Consider the following 16,177-nt stretch of genomic DNA (forward strand, 5'->3'; position numbering starts at 1 on the left):
AAGAGAGAAAACAACATTTTTATCAACTTTCCTTGAAGTGACTTCTGGGTCATTGGAATCTTAGGGGAAGTTTGATGGGATAGCACTGCTAGGTAAGGTTTTTCTCTCGGGAAACCAAGAGAAACTTTTCCTTGGTGTTTTCCTGATTTTGAGGACATGGTTTGCAGCTACATCTGTCACCTTGTCACGGAAGGAGGAGGCAGTAATTCCGGAGGAGCCAACTGGAACATCAAGGGCTCAATGAACCAACCTTGCAATTGGCAGCTTTGCCTTCGTGGTTATATGAGAGAACAGCGTTCCAGCGTGCTTCGACCACCTCAGGTCCGGTCTTCAGTCGTGCACTTCCTTGTTGCCACCCCGCTGTCCTGCGGTCTGCGCTGGTTGCTCTCTGGGCTGTGGTGCAGCTGTCATCCTAGGGCTCCCCTGTCGTGATCCCAGGATTTCCCTTCACCTTGCTTTTGGAAGCTCCCTGTATCCTGAATCTTGGCCTCCTGTTTTTAATTTACTTTCAAAATGCTGAGGAAATCTTTTAGTGGTTTCCTCAGAAAAGGCAAGTGGGAAGTCAATTTTTAGAATCCCTGTGTCTGAATGGCCTTGTTTCATATTCACACTTGAGTATAGAACTCGAAAGATCATGTCCTCTCCCTCCTCATCCCAATTTGAAGATCTGACTTAATCGTACTCTGGCGTCCAGTGCCATGCTTGAGAAGTCTTATGCCACGGTTATCCCCAGTCCTTTGTATAGGATCCATTTTTTTGGTCTCTGGAAGCTCTTTTTTTTTTTTTTTTTTAAAGATTTTACTTATTTATTTGACAGACACAGTGAGAAAGGGAACACAAGCAGAGGAGTGGGAGAGGTAGAAACAGGCTTTCCACGGAGCAGGGAGCTCGATGCAGGGCTCGATTCCAGGACCAAAGGCAGGCCCTTGACAACTGAGCTACCCAGGCGCCCCTCTCTGGAAGCTTTTAAAATCGACTCTTTATCCTGGGTAGTCTGAAATTGCATGCTCATCTGCCCTGTTGCCTTGTCCTAATTAATTGTGCTGGGCCCCTTGTGAGGAATTTGAATTATTTGTTAATTTCCTCCTCTCCATATTCTCTGGGTCTATCGGGCATTCCTAAGTAATTAAGATATTTGACTGTCCATGTTTATTCTGCTTTTTAAATTCCTCAATTCTATTTCTCCAGCCATTCTGTTAACTTTATATTGGCCATAGTTTTAATTTCCAAGAATGTTTTCTAATTGTTCCTTTTTATTATGGCTTGCTTGGTTTATGGCAACAATATCTTGTTTTTAAGTTATTAGATTTTTTTGTTTGTTTGTTTCCCCTTAGATCCCTTCTGGTTTTTGCTATTCCACCTTCACGTATAGGCTTGTCTGATGGTGGTATTATTTGAAAAGAAGGGACTAAAAAGCTTATTGGCATTAAGGTAGGGCATAGTGACTAGTGGGTTTCACTGTGTAGTGATTAGGTGAGTCGGGCTTTTCACTCACTCTGAAATGGCAGAATCTCTTGTCCTAGAGAAACATGTGTTTGGGGGGGGGGGGCAGAAATAATGCCTAGCCTAATTGGCATTCTGTAAGGTTAGTGACAGTGGGAAAATAAAATTTCTCGATTAAATGATTTCTCTGGTTACAGCTTTCAAAGGGTTTTGTAATTGCCTAGATCCTGGCTTAAGGATTCATTCCAGGCTGGCTCTTTGGTTTAAGAGTGTAAGCTCTTCAAACCCAGGTTCAAATCTGATGTCTACCACTTAATTATCTGCGACTTTGTATAAGCTACTTAACCTTTCACAGCCTATTTACAGTAAGGGTAGTATAGATTTAGTAAGGAGTCCCTAATCCAAGATTTAGTTAATTCTAGTATGTAGTGACAAGCACTGATTCTTTTCTTCTGCTCATCTCTTTAGGCTGGTCATGCTCTAATAATCTTTTGAAGTCCAGTTTTCCATCTCATACCTTTTCTTCTCATCACCTAGCTTGGCCTGTAAGATAATTAACTACATACACCTTCTAAGATTTGATACTGGTTTGTCTTTTGCTACTTCTGTAGCCAAACTACATTCTAGGCATGTTTTGTTCACTTAAAATGCCCTTTATTTAGTCCTCTTTAATCTCTTGTCATTGTTTCTAATGCAAGCAAAGGACAGATAATTTTAGGTGTGATTTCAAGTGACTTTGCCTTTTGATCTGTGATGGACATTTTTTCCTTCTAGTTCTGTCCAAGCTTTGTACACAAGAGCACTTGCCTCAATGCCTAGCTTATACCTCTGTCTAGGCAGCCACCCCAAGGCCAAACTGAGGAGCAGACTAGGTCTTTTGGCACAGGTGAAAGCAAGAACTTGTATATCATTTCACAAGATCTTATGCCTTCCATTTATAATGTAAGCTTAGAAAGCAACTGTCTTGTGAATCATTCTGCCCCCAACATGCACACACCAGGTACTATTATAAAAATAAGCCGTATTTCCATTCTGTTTCCATTTCTAATCAAGACCAAGTACACTGAGCCAGAAATGTGGTTTAAATTCTTAATAAAGGTGAAGACACCAGGCTGAGCCTATCATGTAAGGATGCCTTTCCCCACTACTCATTATGCTTGAATGGCACAGCTCTCTTTTCCACAGAAGTACACGCCTACAATACGAACCCTGCCCTTCTTCTCACCTAACAAATCCATTTTTTTCCCCCTTGTAATCTCTATACACGATTGGGGGCTGAAACTCACAAACCCAAGATGGAGAGTTCTATGTTCTTCCAACTGAGCCAGCCAGGTGCCCCAGGAATCTATTTCTTATTATGCCGTGGCTTTGATGTACCTTTTTACCTCCACAAGAAATGACAGATCGCCCCTTTATGATGAGACCTCAACATAAAATACTGTCTCCACAGGAATGAGTTGTCACCTTTAAAATCTTCTGTTATCTTTGTGGTAATGTAACTGTCTTTAGCAAAGAAATAGCAGAACACTGCAGGCGAACACTTTTTTACACGCTTGTACCAAAACCTACCCCTCCTCTATTGGCTTTCATTTCTCTGAACTTCTACATCATGGAAAAGCTAACACAATTAACTTTAAACAAATTTTTATTACACAAAGGTTGTCACATAATTGGATATTTCTCTACTTTGTACACAATTATTCTTACTCTCCACAGAAAGGCTGCTTAACTTTTCATCTGGTGATGGCAAACACTAAAATCCTGATTTTAACAGAATAGTAGTAAAAATGCCTCAGTGATTTAAGTTGAAAGCAGTACATTGGTACATGGCTCTTGCACTCAGTTATCAGGAATGTACAAATGTCTTTTTATTCAAAAATACAAAATAAATTATCTGTAGGCATGGACAATGACAACAGTAAACCATTATATGTTGTCAACTGAAACCAGTAACTGATGGTTATAGTGATTTTCTTAAACATCAGCCAGCCTTTTCTTCAGTCATTTCCTTCAACTGACTTCTCTGAAGTTATGGGTGAGGAGCACAGCGTGGGCTTCCTCTCACAGTTCATTCATAATGATAAAGCACTATCCTAGGACTCAGAACATGCCGCCTCCCATACCCCCTCCCATTCCGCCCATTCCGCCCATCGCTGGGTCCTTCTCTTCTTTAGGAATTTCGGTGACTACAACTTCTGCTGTAGTTAACAGAGAGGCCACTCCAGCAGCATCCAATAAAGCAGTTCTTACAACCTAAGAAAAAAGTTTGATAAAATAATTACCTTTTTTTCTTAGTAAAAAATGAACAAGACTTCTTGAAATTTTAGAAAATGGTCAACTATTTACCTTCGTTGGATCAATGATTCCTTTTTCCACCATATTCACAAAATCTCCAAGCATAGCATCATAACCAACTTCTGGGGAACTCTGCATAATTTTCTCAACTATCAATGATCCTTCAACACCTGCATTCTTAGCAATGGTCATTGCAGGAATTTTGAGTGTTCTCTTAATAATTTCTATACCTAAAGATAACAAATTTTAGCAAATTTAGTTTCATTCTTTTGTAAAAATTACAACACAATTCTATTTGTGAGACTACTGATAAAGGAAAACCCCAACTGGGAAATTTCACAGTTCAAATCATTCCCCTCAAAAGATGTGACGACTGATCTTTCACATATTATCTGATTATCAGTGCTCTTCTATCTTTGTCATTCTGGAAACTGCTTTGTTATTTATTGTTCTATTTAATGGGCAGCAACAACATTCTACTAGACTAAAGTGAGGCTGCAAATCAACTCATTCGTAAGGCAATTTTACCAATTTTTTGATCTTCATTAGTTGGAGTTAATGAATCCAAGGCTGGAATGCACCGAAGCAGGGCACAACCCCCTCCTAGAACAATGCCTTCTTCAACGGCAGCTCGTGTAGCATTGAGCGCATCTGTAACTCTGTCTTTCTTTTCATTCACTTCAACATCACTTGTCCCACCAACCTAAAGATGAAAAGAATCCCAGTTAGTATGGGCTTCTCCCATTTAAGATGCTAACTGGCAAGTCACTAAACAGCACTCGGTTTATTTTAAAAAGGTATGTAATAAAGGTTGCCTATTTGTTTAAAAACGACTGCATGATTAAATAGCTAATGGGGTGAGTGCAGTGTCCCACATGAGTCCACTACTAAAGTGATCATTAACAAAACACCTTTTCCACAACAACACTTCTAAGATTCAATTCTGGTTTTAAGGAAGAAGAGTATATACTATCTCCATTTCCCAAAACATGTTGGTTACAAGGCACTATCAGGGAATACCACAGAAACAAGATGATTCTTGGGCCCAGAACCCAAGAAGCTCATTTTACAGCCATCAATCTTACCTTCAACACAGCTACGCCATCTGAGAGTTTTGCCAAACGTTCATTCAGCTTTTCCTTTTCATATTCACTAGTTGTAATATCTAACTGCTCAATGATTTCTTGAATACGTTTTTCAATTTGAGCCTTGTCACCTTTTCCTTTTAAGAGCATGGCATCATCTTTGGTCACAATGACTTCTCCAACTTTTCCTAAGTCATGAGGCTGAACATCTTCGAGATTTAGAGTCAATCCTTCTTCCCCAAAAACCTATACAAAAACATTTAAAAATGAATCAGTTGCAGATTAGTTTTTCATTATACCAGGTTTATCAACAATACATCATGCTAGTGTTCTGGTGAGAGAACCATCTTGTAATACTGTACTTTTCTGAAATGTGAGATAAAGATAATTCCTAGTCCAAATAAGCCTTGATCAAGTTTTCACTGTACTTCCACCTCTCACTTAATCCTCAATATAATCAGCTTCATTTGAGAAAGAATAAACTCAAACTTCTCCAAGGTCACTTTTGGTGGAACTGGGACTAGACCTTAGATCTTAAAATCTTCTAAGTCCTGTATCTTTTCTACTGTTTTCTTAAAAACAGAGTGGTCAAACAACTCTATTCTTGGGCAAGACTCATGGCAAGTTAGAGAAGGCACCTTAGTACTCTTTAATCCAACCTTCACCTCGCAGATATTCAAGAGAAACACAAAGTAAATAGTTCAGACAGTAATATCTCACTGTGGAAAACAATAAACTCTACCTATAAATTTTAGGCCTGGAAGTATAAAACATTCAGTAAACCAAGGTCACATATATTTTACTTACTGCACCACCAGTAGCAATAGCCATGTCTTTAAGCTGGTTCTTTCTATTGTCACCAAAACCTGGAGCTTTGACTGCCACAACCTGAAGACCAACTTTTAGCCTGTTAAAAACAATTAATAATGAGACTTAAATTTAATAGAAATGTTTGTCTAGTTCTTAAGTTTTAAATACTACAATTACTTAGAAAACCACATTTAAAAAAAAAAGATTTTATTCGTTTACTGAGAGAGAGAAAGAGAGAGAGCATGAAGTTGGGGGGACACAGAGGGAGAGGGAAAAGCAGGCTCCCCGCTGAGCAGGGAGCCCAATGCACGGGTCAATCCCAGGACCCCAGGACTATGATGTGAGCCGAAGGCAGACACATATTGATTGAGTCAGCCAGGCGCCCCTGGAAACCATGCTTTGCTTTCTAACAACTTTTGGTCACATAAAGACAAGAAAGAGCAACTTTCCATTCATCCGTATTTGCCAATATCCAGTTACCTTCTTCACAAATTGTCGGTTACTTTCCCGTTAAACAACCCAGGAACAAAAATGTTAATATAAACAAAAAACTTTTAAGTTAAACACAGTGATAACAATTTTAATAGACTGTGAAAATCAGAACAGTTACTAATTACTAAATTTGGGGATCCAATGAGCATTTACCCCTATCCTATGGGTTCTACATAGTATTAAATCAAGTTACTACTGGAATGACTATACTCTTCTCACTGAGCCAGGTAGGCACCCCAATAACACCCTAAAACTCTGTTTACAGCATTACCTACCTGTCTTAAAGTCAGAATTAATACATTACAGGGGCGCCTGGATGGTTCAATGGGTTAAAGCCTCTGCCTTCTGCTCAGGTCATGATCCCAGGGTGGAGCCCCCCATCGGGAATCTCTGCTCAGCAGGGAGCCTGCTTCCCCCCAACCTCTGCCTGCCTCTCTGCCTACTTGTGATCTTTGTCAAATAAATAAATAAATAAAATCTTTTAAAAAAATTACAGATTTTAAAATTAAATGAATAGACCTCAATTTATCTAAGGTTATGTGTCAATTCCTCTATTTGAACATTAATTAAAACCTTAAGAGATTATATAACACAGTGATAATACACTTTGATCTAAAATTTGAAAAATACTTCTTCCTATGCAAAATTACAATTGTAAAAATATTTTCCCATAAACAGTCATTTCTTCAAAACAACTGTAAACATTTATAATAAAAATAGAGACATGACATACAAACTTAGACTATTTTATGAAAAACCTGCACAAAATACAAAGGACTTTCAAACAGACCCATTCAAAAAGAACAAACCACTATAATGGGATCTAGAGCTCATGAACCACACCTGTATTACACACAATGCTAGATACTAACAAAAGTGGTTCAATGTGGGGGTACATAAAGGAGATTTCAAACATCAAAACAAAAAAATTGCCTTTCACTTGGAAATGTAAACCAAATACCATGGCTTATTACCTATTCAAAACGAGTGTACTCAGAGCTTCTCCATCAACATCTTCAGCAATTATGACCAAGGGCTTACGGTGAGCATTGGCAATTTCAAGAGCAGGTACAATGGACTGGACACTAGAAATTTTCTTTTCACTCAAGAGAACATAGGCATCCTGGAATTCACATTTCTGACCTGCAAAAACAAAGAACCTTTCAAACCAACTTAAAAAGCTAACAATATTCTGAAAACAGCTGTAGTTTATTTAAATGAAAATCCTAAAAACCATAGTTTCAGTACATTTCAAGTGACTAATAAGTTCATGCTTTTCCTTTCATTTCTTATTTACCATAACTTTTGGAATACGTACATACTTATTTTCTTAGAAGTATGACCTGGTAAATGCTTACAGTCTGACATACACAAGCTATGTTTTTAAAATTTCGTTTACTGACTTACCTTTTGAGGTATTAATAAAGTATGGAGAAATGTAACCTCGATCAAACTTCATGCCTTCAATAATTTCTAATTCATCATTTAGTGTTTTTCCATCCTATAAAAAAAATCAATTCGTTTTATGAACTTCGTAAGGAAGCACAAAAAATTGTAATGATAGGCCAGATTAAGACACCCCACTGATCACAAGCGTTAAGTATGAAAATGCTGTAGGGCATCAACTCCAATTCTGCAAAAATTTCCAAAATGCGTATTTGAATTTTTAGATCTAGAAGACAGTATCATTTAAGTTAGAACAAATTCATACCTGATAGCAAAAGCTAAAAATTCACACAGAACTCAGTAACTAATGTACATAAATGCTAACACTATGCATAAAGGACTCAAATATATGACACACATAGTTTCAATTTTTGTATTTGAAAACTGTTTTGATCATAAGACAATCTTTCCAAGCTATCATTAAAAACACTTGCCTTTACTGTGATGACACCCTTTCTTCCAACCTTTTTCATTGCATCGGAAATGATGTTGCCAATTTCTTTGTCTCCATTTGCAGAAATGGTAGCAACCTAAAACAATCAAGTTCCTCTTCCGAGTTAAAAAGGTTAAGGCCAGCATCCTCAATCAGCTCCCCTCCCTTTCCTAGTAACTTCCAAAGCGATGCGGTGCGGCATGGGGCAGGGAGGCGAGTATGGGCAACGACGATAGGGTCTAATAGCTCTAACCAAGCGTTGATCCGGTTTTCAATTATTTTTAAATTCATCACTTGGCTACACTGTTGTTAAAAGGTATGAAATAAACATACAACTATTCTTTTTTTAAAAGGCAGGCTTCCCCCGCCCCCGAAAAAGTGGCAAAATTCTAACATGACAAAAAATTATGCACCTTTTGACAATTGGCCAAAGAATATTTTCCATAGAAACAAGTTTTACTCACAGCCATGTGGAACTAAAGTGGCAGCCCACTGAGACTCTAGTAATGGTCACTGCATTATTTTCAAATGTTCTGTAGCAGTTAAGAAATGCTTTCAAGGTTAGTGACTGGTTGGTACCATTATTCTGACACTGATATGTGATTATCAAATTATAAAATATGAAAAATCCTTACCTGAGCAATTTCTTCAGGGGTTGTCACGGGTTTAGACTGCTTCTTAAGTTCAGCAATTACGGCATCAACAGCTAACATCACACCTGAATCAAGAATAAATGCCATTATAATACTTACTTTCTAATGGTTCCGGGTCAAGTAAAAATTTCAATTCATGTTAAACGTTTTAATGTGTTAATAGCCTATACAAAGCTTCTGTGCCAGCACTTTTCCTCATGGCATGCACTGAAACAGGAACCTGCATAGATCAATACAAACTCACAGGCCAAAATTATTTTGAAAACTGAACTAAGGAAAAAGAACAGTGTGTAATTTCAAGAATCTCATCATTTAACTCATTCTGTGTAAACTATTCCCAATCCAATCATGTTGTATGTTTGCAACAGGGTCACCCAACACTTCTCTCAATTTAATGACAGTTATACCCCTACAGGTTTTTTAATTACCTGAAATGTCCTCATTTAATATGTAATTATAAGCAGTGTATTTGTTTCAGCAGTCAACAGCATCACAACATGGATTTAAGAGAACCCAGTTTTGTTCAGCTGGCGTTAGTGCTAGCTCTTCCTTCTTTGAGAAATGTTAACTTCAAAAAAAATCCAAAGAAAGGCGTGTAGTAACAATCATTTTCTTGGAGAAGTAATCTTAATAACCTCAGTTAACACCTGTCTGTTATTTACAATCAGACTTGGAGAGAAAGGGAGAGAGTGCGGGGTGGGGGTGGGGGGTCGGGGGCAGATGGGAGGGAGAGCCAAGAATTTTAAGCAGGCTCAAAGCCCAGCACAGAGCCCAGAGCCCAGAGGGGGGCTTGATCTCATGATCCTGAGATCAAGACTTGAGCTGAAATCAAAAGTTGGACACTTAACCGACTGAGCCACCCAGGCACCCCTGAAACTGCTTTAAATGTAACACATTCATTTGGACCTCCAATACGGAAATAAATGGAATGCTGACACATCGGTGTGCTGGGATGCCAATTCTGACAAAACTGTTACTAGCATCCCCTCTTACTCTCAAGTCTTCTTTTGGACAATAATGTGCCCTAGAAATAAGTAGCAATTACACTTTCAAGATAGAAAAACCAAGTTTTAATACTCAACTAGAAAACAGTAGTGACAGGACTTAAGTCAACGTCACTATGAAGCTCATGCTGAAGAGCAGATCTTTAAATTGTGGCCTAGTTCCCCAAAGCCAGAAATAAACAGAATGAAGACAGTAATGTACCATGTGCTCCTAAGAGATAAAAACAAGCAAAAAACAAACAAACAAAAAACCCTGCTTTTACATATATAGTAAAAAAAAATTGGGGCGCCTGGGTGGCTCAGTGGGTTAAAGCCTCTGCTTTCAGCTCAGGTCATGATCCCAGGGTGCTGGGATCGAGCCCCGCGTCGGGCTGTCTGCTCAGCAGGGAGCCTGCTTCCCCGGCTTCTCTCTCTGCCTGCCTCTCTGCCTACTACTTGTGATCTCTGTCTGTCAAATAAATAAATAAAATCTTAAAAAAAAAAAAAAAAAATTGACATCCCGGATGACTTAGTTTAGCCCTACTTTGTAAAATATCGCAAGTGTATCATCTCTCCCTACACTAATTCCCAAAAGTTTACTATTTTCAAGGTCCACAGTACATGCTGTATCTTCCAATAAACTTTCCTTATGTGCTGCAGGAAGGGGGTTAGGGAGCACATAACACAGGGGAGAGAAGGACAAGTAATGTCTTAGTCCTGTTTTCCTCCTCAACACCTAGCATAGCACATACCACATAAGCCAAGAATCCAATCACTATTTGCTGAAGGAAAACTCAGATTTTTTTTTTTTTTTGAGAGAGGAGAAACAAGAATCAACTTTTTAAGACACTTCAAAACACTGTGGTGACAATGGAAAGACTTTCCTACCTCTCCTGATTTCCACAGGATTAGCACCTTTGCTAATCTTCTCGAAGCCTTCCTTGGCAATAGAGCGTGCCAAGACTGTAGCAGTAGTGGTGCCGTCCCCAGCCTCTTCATTTGTGTTATTGGCGACATCTTGAACAAGTTTAGCGCCAATATTTTTGTACTTATCTTTTAAGTCAATTGACTTTGCTACGGTCACACCATCTTTTGTTACTTTGGGACTTCCCCAACTCTGTTCAATAATCACTGTTCTTCCCTATAATTAGAGAACAATAGCAAAAAATGTGACAGAACACATACTTTAAGTGCTATTTAGCTGAAAACACAACGAGCAGTTTTGAATAATAGGATAATTACTTCAAAGTCCCAACACAAATTGTCACTTTTATCAGATCTGCAGCATTAGTTTCAAAAGCAAATTCAGACAAAATGCTTACAGACACAATGACCCTTCTGTTGCTAAGTGTTTACTGCATGAGATTTTATGAAAGATAAAAATCCTAGAGACTAAGAGATGTCATCTATTAAAGACAACACCAACACCCCCCCCAACCCCACACAAGATATACCAAAACACCCTAGTAGGTTATAATGAAATTTGATAAATTCTTCACATAATTTATTGTTAAGTTTTGTCCACTGCCTGCTACCTTTGATAGTAATGTGAAAATTTACTTTAAAACTGGCTTTAAAATGTAGCTACTAAAATACTAGCAGTAAGCGAAGTGTAAGTCACTCTTCCAGGGAGGGCTGCTCCCATGTTAAATCTCAGTTATGGTGCAAACAGCATTGGCAGCTTCTGTATTTGAACCAAAGCTTCTACTTGTGAGGCATGCCATATTTTTATATACATTTTATGTACACAATATATATATATAAAACACTTTGATATTGGAGCTGTCAATCTGAAATCCATCATCGCTTCACTTGTGCACCACCCTCAAAGGCCTTCTCAAATTATTTGTTACCCCTCACTCACTAACCTCTCCGTGTTAAATATGAGCCTTAAAATAGTAAATGTGCTTTGGAACAGAAATTTTTAAATGTGCTTTGGAACAGAATGGACAACAGAAAAACATTAAGTAAAACTAGCACCCACAAGCACATACTTGAAGTATGACAGGAGATAAAATACATACTTCCGTCAATGGTATGAACTACTGGGAAAAAATCTAAAACTTGGAAGGTAGACTTCATCTCGCTTGCCTATTTGCCAATCCTCTTTCATCTATGAGTTACTACTCAGTTACATCATACATTATAGGAAAGTAAGTTCCGCAAATTTTAAAGAAACAGTTAAGTTTTAAAACCACTGTACTAAGTAAAAGAAAAAAAAGTTTAAGCAGTAACTGGGAACTCTTATGGGTATATTGGGGTTTCTCAACAGTGGATACGGAAGTACTTACTATTCAATAGCTTGGTGTGATTATCTGATACCATTAAAATATTATTCCTTAACTCAATACTATAAATTACAACAGAATAAAAAACATCAATACCTTTGGCCCCATTGTAACGGCTACAGCGTCGGCTAAAAGGTCTACACCTTGAAGCATTAAGGCTCGGGCATCTGCACCAAATTTTACATCTTTGGCATAGGCCCGAGTGAGATGAGGAGCCAGTGCTCTAGACACTGGCCTAATCTGGCGAAGGACTGCGGGTAATCGAAGCATTTCTGTGGAAGGGGGAAACAATCAGATTAGCAGTACATCAATACTAGCAGTACCTCTGTGTATTACAGCAAACATGGCATCTATACGCCACAACAGAACAAGAAACGTTAGAAGTTGGACTGACCTCTGCCAGTCACTGCTCCCGGGCCACGGAAACTAGGTTCAGAACACCAACTACCTGCGTAAGTCCCCACGTGAGGCCGTCCCCGCGCCTACCCTAGAGCACCAGCACAAAGCACACCATCGCATTGCCCAAGGCCACCTACCCCGGCCGCTACAAACGAGTTACTCTTTCAGCGCTAATATAGCCTTGAGGGCAAATCCACTCCAAATGTCCTCCTGAAAAACCAAGTCTGCAGCAAAGGGGTGGGCTACCAACTAGAGCGACCAACGGAGAAAAAACATTCCTGACGGTGCAAAAATCTGCTTAGCGAAATGTATCTTCATGTATCTACTCAGGTTACTGTATCAGAGCAGCCCGCAGGGCCGCGATGCTGGGGGCTCCGGCCCGGCCCACTCCGCCCGGCCCCACGTGTCTTTCCTTTAGGACGCCCTCAGCAAGGTCAAGAGTGGAGAGCTGTCCGGGGGGCCAAAGGCGGCTGCGACCACCCTCCCCGGCGCCCTGCAGTCGACCAGGACAGGGTTGCCACGGAAAGCCCACGGGAATACACTCCCCCGACTGCACACGGAGTCCCGGGCAAGCCCTCCCTCCTGCGCCCTGCCCCGGCGAGCAATCCACGCCGCACGTGATGGTCACCGACATGGACCCGTGAGGCCTGGCCCGGCACTCCGGGCCTGCGGCGCCGGGGAAAAGCCCTGGCTCTCGCCCGCCGACCCAGTCCGGGGGGGACCACAGCGGGGGAGAGGGCCGGCTCGGGGGTCCCGGGCTCCCGCAGCGGCGGCGCGGGCCGGCCGTGTACCTGCGGGGCAGCGGCGGAGCGTGCGCACGGTGAGGCAGGCCGTCGGAGACGAGTGAGGGACAGAGTGCACCGCGCGCACGGCAAAGAGCCCGTGTCCCCTCCCTCCGCCGCTTTTCCCCCCGCCCCGCCGCACCGCGTGTGCGGGCGGCTCCCACCCCTTCCCGTCGGCCGGGGCCCCGCAATCGGCACGGGCCACGCGCTAGCTCCGCCCCCGCCTACCCGAGCAGCGCCGGGCCCGCGGGCGCAGCCTGCTCCGGCCGGCTTAGGCTAGTTCCCGGGCCGCACTCGGTTCCAGAACTTTCCGGGAAGCGCGGCGCGCTCCGTGGGTCAAGGTTCAAGGCGCGTCATTTCCGGGAGAGGGGCGAGGAGCTAGTACTTTCACCTCGGCAGGCGGCCTAGAAAAGCCTAGAAAGAACTCCTCTGTTCTTCCGCTTCCCCGTCCTCGCGTCAGTGGCCGGCGCGCAGACCTGGGGACGAATCGCTGCGCGCGCTGGAGCGGCCGCCCTCTTCTGCGGGGAGGAGCGGGGGGCGGGAGCGAGCGCGCCTGCGCGCTGCGCGGCCTTTTCTCACGTTCACGTGGGCGCGGGGTCGGACTGCGCGTCTCCTTGCAGCGGCGGCAGCTCTAGAGCGGAGTCCGGACTGCGGCGGCCGGAGTCATGGTGAGTCCCGCGTGGGCTGGAGCCCAGGGAGAGGCGCAGAGATGGCCCGACGTTTCTGTTTGGGCCTAGCGGGAGGGGTGCGGGTCCCTGAGTGACCCGCGCCTGCAGGAACCCTGGAGAGGCCGGGGCCCACCGACCCTTCTCTCCGCCAAGGGCTCTGCACGCGTGTCCCCGGCACGCCTGGGGGCCTGGGGGCGGGGACACGAACGCACGCGCCGCGGGACACACGAGTCTCCTGCGAGGCCTTTGTGGGTATGTAATACCTTGAAAAGCGCGGCTTCAGGCGCAGGGGTTGACTATTTTTGTTGAACTTTCCCAGGGAAGTCTGAGGAGGGAAAAATACTTGACCTTGAAATAAACTAAGGTTGCCCGTAACGCTCGTTTGATTGCTGACCAGAGGAGCAACAATGACCCCTAACATACGGAATAGGAAATTAAACGCAGAATGCAGAACAAAATATTCAGATGGTTTTCTTGCACGAATAATCTGAGTTTTGGCGTTGATTTGGAAAGCCACACGTGCTTTTTGATGTGTAGCGGTTAGAAGGTAAACATGTAACTGCTTTTATTTCAGATTTAACATTTCTCTTCCTACAGGCAGGACAGGCGTTTAGAAAGTTTCTTCCCCTCTTTGACCGAGTTTTAGTTGAAAGGAGTGCAGCTGAAACTGTAACCAAAGGCGGTATCATGCTTCCAGAAAAATCTCAAGGAAAAGTGTTGCAAGCAACAGTAGTAGCTGTTGGATCCGGCTCTAAAGGAAAGGTAAATGGGCCTAACCTGGAACTACTTTTATGTGAGGTGGAGGTGAGAAAAGAAATCCTTGGTGATTATTAAAAGTAGTCTGTTAAAATAAATTCTTTAAAAAAAAAAAAAGTAGTCTTTTAAACAGCTTTATGTTATTTTCAGGATTATTCTATAATCCAGGCACGTCTCATCTCCCTCTTAAAGGAAAATGACTTTCGAATGAAGTTGCTTATTTTGTGTGGTGGAGAGTTGCAGAGTATTAAAAATTAATAACCCTTTGATAGTCTAGTTTGACCAACATTTTCTTCAAATTCTAAACTTTGGTAAAAAGTAATACTTAAGGATGATCCATGGGTACTTTTACGAGTTGAGAGGAAATTTAAACTCTAGATCTAATCTCTAACACTATTAATTGCCCTAATCTTTTAACCATTTTTGGCCTTAGTTTATATACTTCTGAACAAGGAACAGATCAGACCTAGCCTTACAGGCATTCTCCTCCAATTAATTGATTAAACCTCAGATGTCAAAGTCAGCCTGAATACCCAATAAGTGCCTTTGGGGTCAGATACATTAATTGCATTGTTCCAGTTGCTTGTAAGAAAGTTCTAGCAAGGAGGGAACCTGGAGTCGGGAATAGGAAGGCTCTGAGGAGGGGGCACTATGCTGCAGTCTCCTTAAATCTGTACTTTGACCTAAAGGAGATGGAATCATGGTAGAAGTATATGTTCCAAATTCTGGAAATACCTGTTGGATTTGTATGTATTAGAAGAAGTTAAACATGACCACTGTATCTGGTTTTTAAAACTGATTTATTTCACGTAGTCTGGAGGTTGTGTTAATATTTAACAATAAAAAGTTTGCTTTAGTTAACGCTGCCATTTTAACTCTGAACTTTACTCTAAAAATCAGGTTTTAGTTTAAGCTTCTGTGTGTGCATTTTTAAAGTATAATTCTGCAGTGATATTTTTGAGCGAAGAACTGTGATTATATTGTAAATCATATCATTTGGTCCCAAATCTTTTTTTAACAGTTGATTTGAATAAGCATATTTAGTTAATAAAAGGTATAAATCTTCGCAAATTAGATGTTTTACTGATAAATATCCTTTTTTTTTTTAAGGGTGGAGAGATTCAACCAGTTAGTGTGAAAGTTGGAGATAAAGTTCTTCTCCCAGAATATGGAGGCACCAAAGTAGTTCTAGATGACAAGGTGTGTAAATTTATTATTTCTTAAATATTTGTGGGGTGCCTGGATGGCTGGGTTGGTTAAGCAGCTGCTTTGGGCTCGTGTCATGATCCCAGGGGCCTGGGATCGAGTCCCACATCAGGCTCCTTTGTACCTTTTGCGGCTCTTCTTGTGCTCTTTTTCTGTCAAATAAATAAATAAAATACTTGCTTTAAAAGTTAAATATTTGTTACTAGTTTTCTTAACTAATGGTTTCTCTGTTTGCAGGATTATTTCTTATTTAGAGATGGTGACATTCTTGGAAAGTATGTGGACTGAAATCATTATTAAAATGGCATGAAGTGAAGCTGCCCATTCCAGTGAAGTTGTGAAATCTTTCATCATGTAAATAATTTTCATGTCTCTTTTATAATAAACTAATAGTATCCAAACTAATAATATCCAGTGTCTCTAAAATTTAGTTTTAGT

The 16,177-nt window shown here is 41.3% G+C and overlaps 2 protein-coding genes across 4 annotated transcripts in view; one reads left to right on the forward strand and one right to left on the reverse strand.

The window, feature by feature from the left end:
* Positions 1–3,149: 3,149 nt before the first annotated feature.
* HSPD1 (heat shock protein family D (Hsp60) member 1) lies at positions 3,150–13,445 on the reverse strand. 2 transcript variants are annotated; one of them, XM_032354297.1, is made up of 12 exons: positions 13,338–13,445; positions 12,025–12,200; positions 10,529–10,781; positions 8,640–8,722; positions 8,006–8,101; positions 7,533–7,626; positions 7,100–7,268; positions 5,631–5,730; positions 4,824–5,069; positions 4,267–4,441; positions 3,790–3,968; positions 3,150–3,696 (listed from the first exon to the last, which is right to left on the reverse strand). In XM_032354297.1, the coding sequence occupies exons 2-12, from the start codon at positions 12,196–12,198 to the stop codon at positions 3,544–3,546; spliced, it is 1,722 nt and encodes a 573-aa protein (XP_032210188.1). In that variant the 5' UTR covers positions 12,199–12,200; positions 13,338–13,445; the 3' UTR covers positions 3,150–3,543. The 2 variants fall into 2 exon arrangements, with proteins under 2 accessions (XP_032210188.1, XP_032210187.1); XM_032354296.1 differs by lacking the exon at positions 13,338–13,445 and adding an exon at positions 13,119–13,233.
* A 190-nt stretch (positions 13,446–13,635) lies between these two features.
* Positions 13,636–16,177, forward strand: part of HSPE1 (heat shock protein family E (Hsp10) member 1) — a 43,942-nt gene continuing 41,400 nt past the window's right edge. The window contains exons 1-4 of one of the 2 annotated variants that reach the window (XM_032354302.1): positions 13,636–13,777; positions 14,375–14,539; positions 15,644–15,733; positions 15,977–16,147. In XM_032354302.1, coding sequence (XP_032210193.1) covers positions 13,775–13,777; positions 14,375–14,539; positions 15,644–15,733; positions 15,977–16,027 — 309 coding nt within the window. In that variant the 5' untranslated portion in view covers positions 13,636–13,774 and the 3' untranslated portion in view covers positions 16,028–16,147. Of the gene's footprint in view, positions 13,778–14,374; positions 14,540–15,643; positions 15,734–15,976; positions 16,148–16,177 lie in introns of those variants that run through there. The other variant, XM_032354303.1, reaches the window with a different exon arrangement.

This window comes from Mustela erminea, chromosome 8 (genome assembly GCF_009829155.1).
Source record: "Mustela erminea isolate mMusErm1 chromosome 8, mMusErm1.Pri, whole genome shotgun sequence".
In the NCBI taxonomy this organism is placed as follows: domain Eukaryota; kingdom Metazoa; phylum Chordata; class Mammalia; order Carnivora; family Mustelidae; genus Mustela; species Mustela erminea.

Coding starts and splice junctions, on each gene's coding strand:
- HSPD1 (XM_032354297.1), bottom strand. CDS start 12,198: ATGCTTCGATTACCCGCAGTCCTTCGCCAGATTAGGCCAGTGTCTAGA. Junction 10,782..12,024: donor CCGTTACAATGGGGCCAAAG/GTATTGATGTTT, acceptor CTCTAATTATAG/GGAAGAACAGTGATTATTGA. Junction 3,969..4,266: donor TAATGAAGATCAAAAAATTG/GTAAAATTGCCT, acceptor TGTTATCTTTAG/GTATAGAAATTATTAAGAGA.